At 36.2% G+C, this 2629-nt stretch overlaps 1 protein-coding gene across 1 annotated transcript; it reads left to right on the top strand.

Annotated features, from left to right (window-relative positions):
- The first annotated feature begins 284 nt into the window (after positions 1 to 284).
- Positions 285 to 1548, top strand: LOC138167665 (olfactory receptor 6C74-like). Its single transcript, XM_069096597.1, has one exon. The coding sequence runs from the start codon at positions 607 to 609 to the stop codon at positions 1546 to 1548; it is 942 nt and encodes a 313-aa protein (XP_068952698.1). The 5' UTR covers positions 285 to 606.
- The last annotated feature ends 1081 nt before the right edge of the window (positions 1549 to 2629 follow it).

The following is a 2629-nucleotide window of genomic DNA, read 5'->3' as shown; positions in this document are numbered from 1 at the left end:
ACAGCAGGAAAGGCTTGGTGAAAGATTGAATGCCTGTGGCCTTGGAATCAACAAGGAGGATCATTACCAGAGAGTTGGCTATCAATTGACTGATTGATACATAAATATATTTGCTGATTCATTTAATTAAATAATTTAAAAATTATTTTGGTCACATAAATTTATGAAATTGTTTACTAAGGCATAGAATGTCTGTGATCCATGACAGTAGAGTGAATAGTCCCATCGATTAAATTATGGATCCTTAAGCATAGTTTGAAGAGAAGAAATATACAAGTGGGTTATCCTGGGTATCAAGTAAGTTTCATCTTTCAGTTTTTGTGACAGATTTGTGACAGATCTCTATCCTTTAGGGGTTTATATATGAATTGGTCTACTCTCAGGGAATGAAATCCATTTAATATTGTTATAGAAAGCTTAATTAAGGAGACAAAGCTATTAAAGGAACATATGATTTAAAAGGGAAATACATGTATATGTCATATAGTATATGTATATTTATATTGTTGTTTTCAGTGCTCTATGAAATGAGAATATACTCTTTTGTGATTTTTCATTTATATTTTTCTTATTTTAACATCTAGGTATAGCGGAAATGTGAAGTCAATGATGGGAAATCATACAACAGTGACAGTGTTTATTCTCCTAGGATTGACAGATGATCCACATTGGAAGATGGTGCTTTTCCTCTTTCTGTTCCTTACCTACATATTGAGTGTTGCTGGTAACTTAACCATCATCCTTCTCACCTTGCTGGACTCCCACCTCAAGACTCCCATGTACTTCTTCCTTAGGAATTTTTCCCTCCTAGAAATTTCCTATACATCTGTCTGCATCCCTAAATTTCTAGTTAGTATTGCAAGTGGGGACAAAACTATTACCTATAATTGTTGTCTTACCCAGTTGTTTTTTGCCTTTCTTCTTGGTGCCTCTGAATTTTACCTTCTAGCTGCCATGTCCTATGATCGCTATGTTGCCATTTGCAAGCCCCTGCACTACACAACCATCATGAGCAGCAAAGTCTGCACCCAGCTTGTTCTTAGCTCTTGGCTGTCTGGCTTCCTTATCATCTTCCCAGGTCTTATTGTAGGCCTCCAACTGGATTTCTGTGCCTCCAATGCCATTGACCATTTCTACTGTGACACTGGTCCCATGCTGCAGCTCTCCTGTACAGACACAAGATTCCTCGAGCTCCTCAGTTTCATTTTAGCTTTAGTGACACTTGCATTTACTTTGGCATTAGTGATTCTATCTTACACCTTTATTGCCCTGACAATTCTGAGAATTCCATCTGCTAGTCAGAGGAAAAAGGCTTTTTCCACCTGTTCCTCTCACATGATTGTCCTCTCCCTCTCTTATGGTAGCTGCATTTTCATGTACATTAAACCATCAGCTAAGGAGAGAGTATCTTTAACTAAGGGAATATCATTACTTAATACTTCAGTTGCCCCTTTATTGAACCCTTTTATTTATACCCTAAGGAACCAGCAAGTGAAGCAAGCCTTCAAGGATGCAATCCAGAGAACAGCTCCTTTTTCAAAGAAATGAGAATGTTGTTGATTTCTGATGACCCTATTGCTCAGATTACACTACCAGAAACAACCTAGAAATGATTTGTAAGGATTATCATGTTCTAGATAGGTAACAAGGTCTTTGAGACATAGGCTATATCTTTATCACTGCTTTCAATTCAAGGTAGGTTTTTAGAAAGGAAAGGTAGTGAGGGGTAATTATTTGGTAAAGGATAATCTCAAAGAATGAGATTTTTAATCCTGGATTAGGGTTTCAGATATATAAATGGGATCTTTGAATTGAATTTCAAATATATAATAAGAATTAATGTGAAAAATGCCTAGAGACATTTAGCTATTATCAACAAAGCTTTAAACAAAAAAATCGAAAGAGAAGATAATATCCACATAAGTATATAAAGCTACAACACACTTTCTATTGTACAAGGGGAATAGCAGCAGTGTAAATATTCAGGAATACACAAGAGGAATGTCCTTAAAGTATAGAATATCCAGAGAAGGGGCATAATAACGTTTATGACCTCGGATTTATATGCGCAAATGTGTTAAGTGTAGACAGCAAAATGAAGTATCTCATAAGCCAAATAATATGAAATATGACCACATTTATAAATGAAACTTGGTCAGATGTAATTCAACTGCAGTATGGCAAGAGAAATGTATGTCTTTTATTTTTTAAAGGCATGGATTAAATTAAGACTGATGAAATAGCAGTGTATAATAATTCAAGGATAGTTGATTAAGGGGGGTTCCCTTGATGAATTTCTGAGAGTGAGTCTTTAATTGAAGCATTTCATAGTCATCTTCCCATAGAAAGAGTAGAGATGTGCTTACTGGCATTTTGTTATGACAAAAGACAACTCTTGGCTGGTTTTCAATGACTGTGGGTACTCTTAAGGTGCTTTTGTTCATTGGACTCTTAGAATGATTATCTTGGGTCAAAGGAGCCACCTTTCTGGCTAGCCAGGAAAAGAGAGACAGTAGGCAGATTTGGGGGTCTTTTTGTATTTTTTCCTAGTGCTTTTCTTCTCAAGTACAGTGATAAAGGGGTGGGGAAGGGATTTTTTTCTCTGCCTCCCTGTACCAAGAACCATTAA

This window comes from Petaurus breviceps, unplaced genomic scaffold (assembly GCF_028583685.1).
Source record: "Petaurus breviceps papuanus isolate PSGF00001 unplaced genomic scaffold, PetGlider_PUasm1.0 268568, whole genome shotgun sequence".
Lineage (NCBI taxonomy): Eukaryota > Metazoa > Chordata > Mammalia > Diprotodontia > Petauridae > Petaurus > Petaurus breviceps.
Note: the sequence above shows the minus strand (reverse complement) of the source record. Positions and strands in the feature narration are given on the sequence as shown.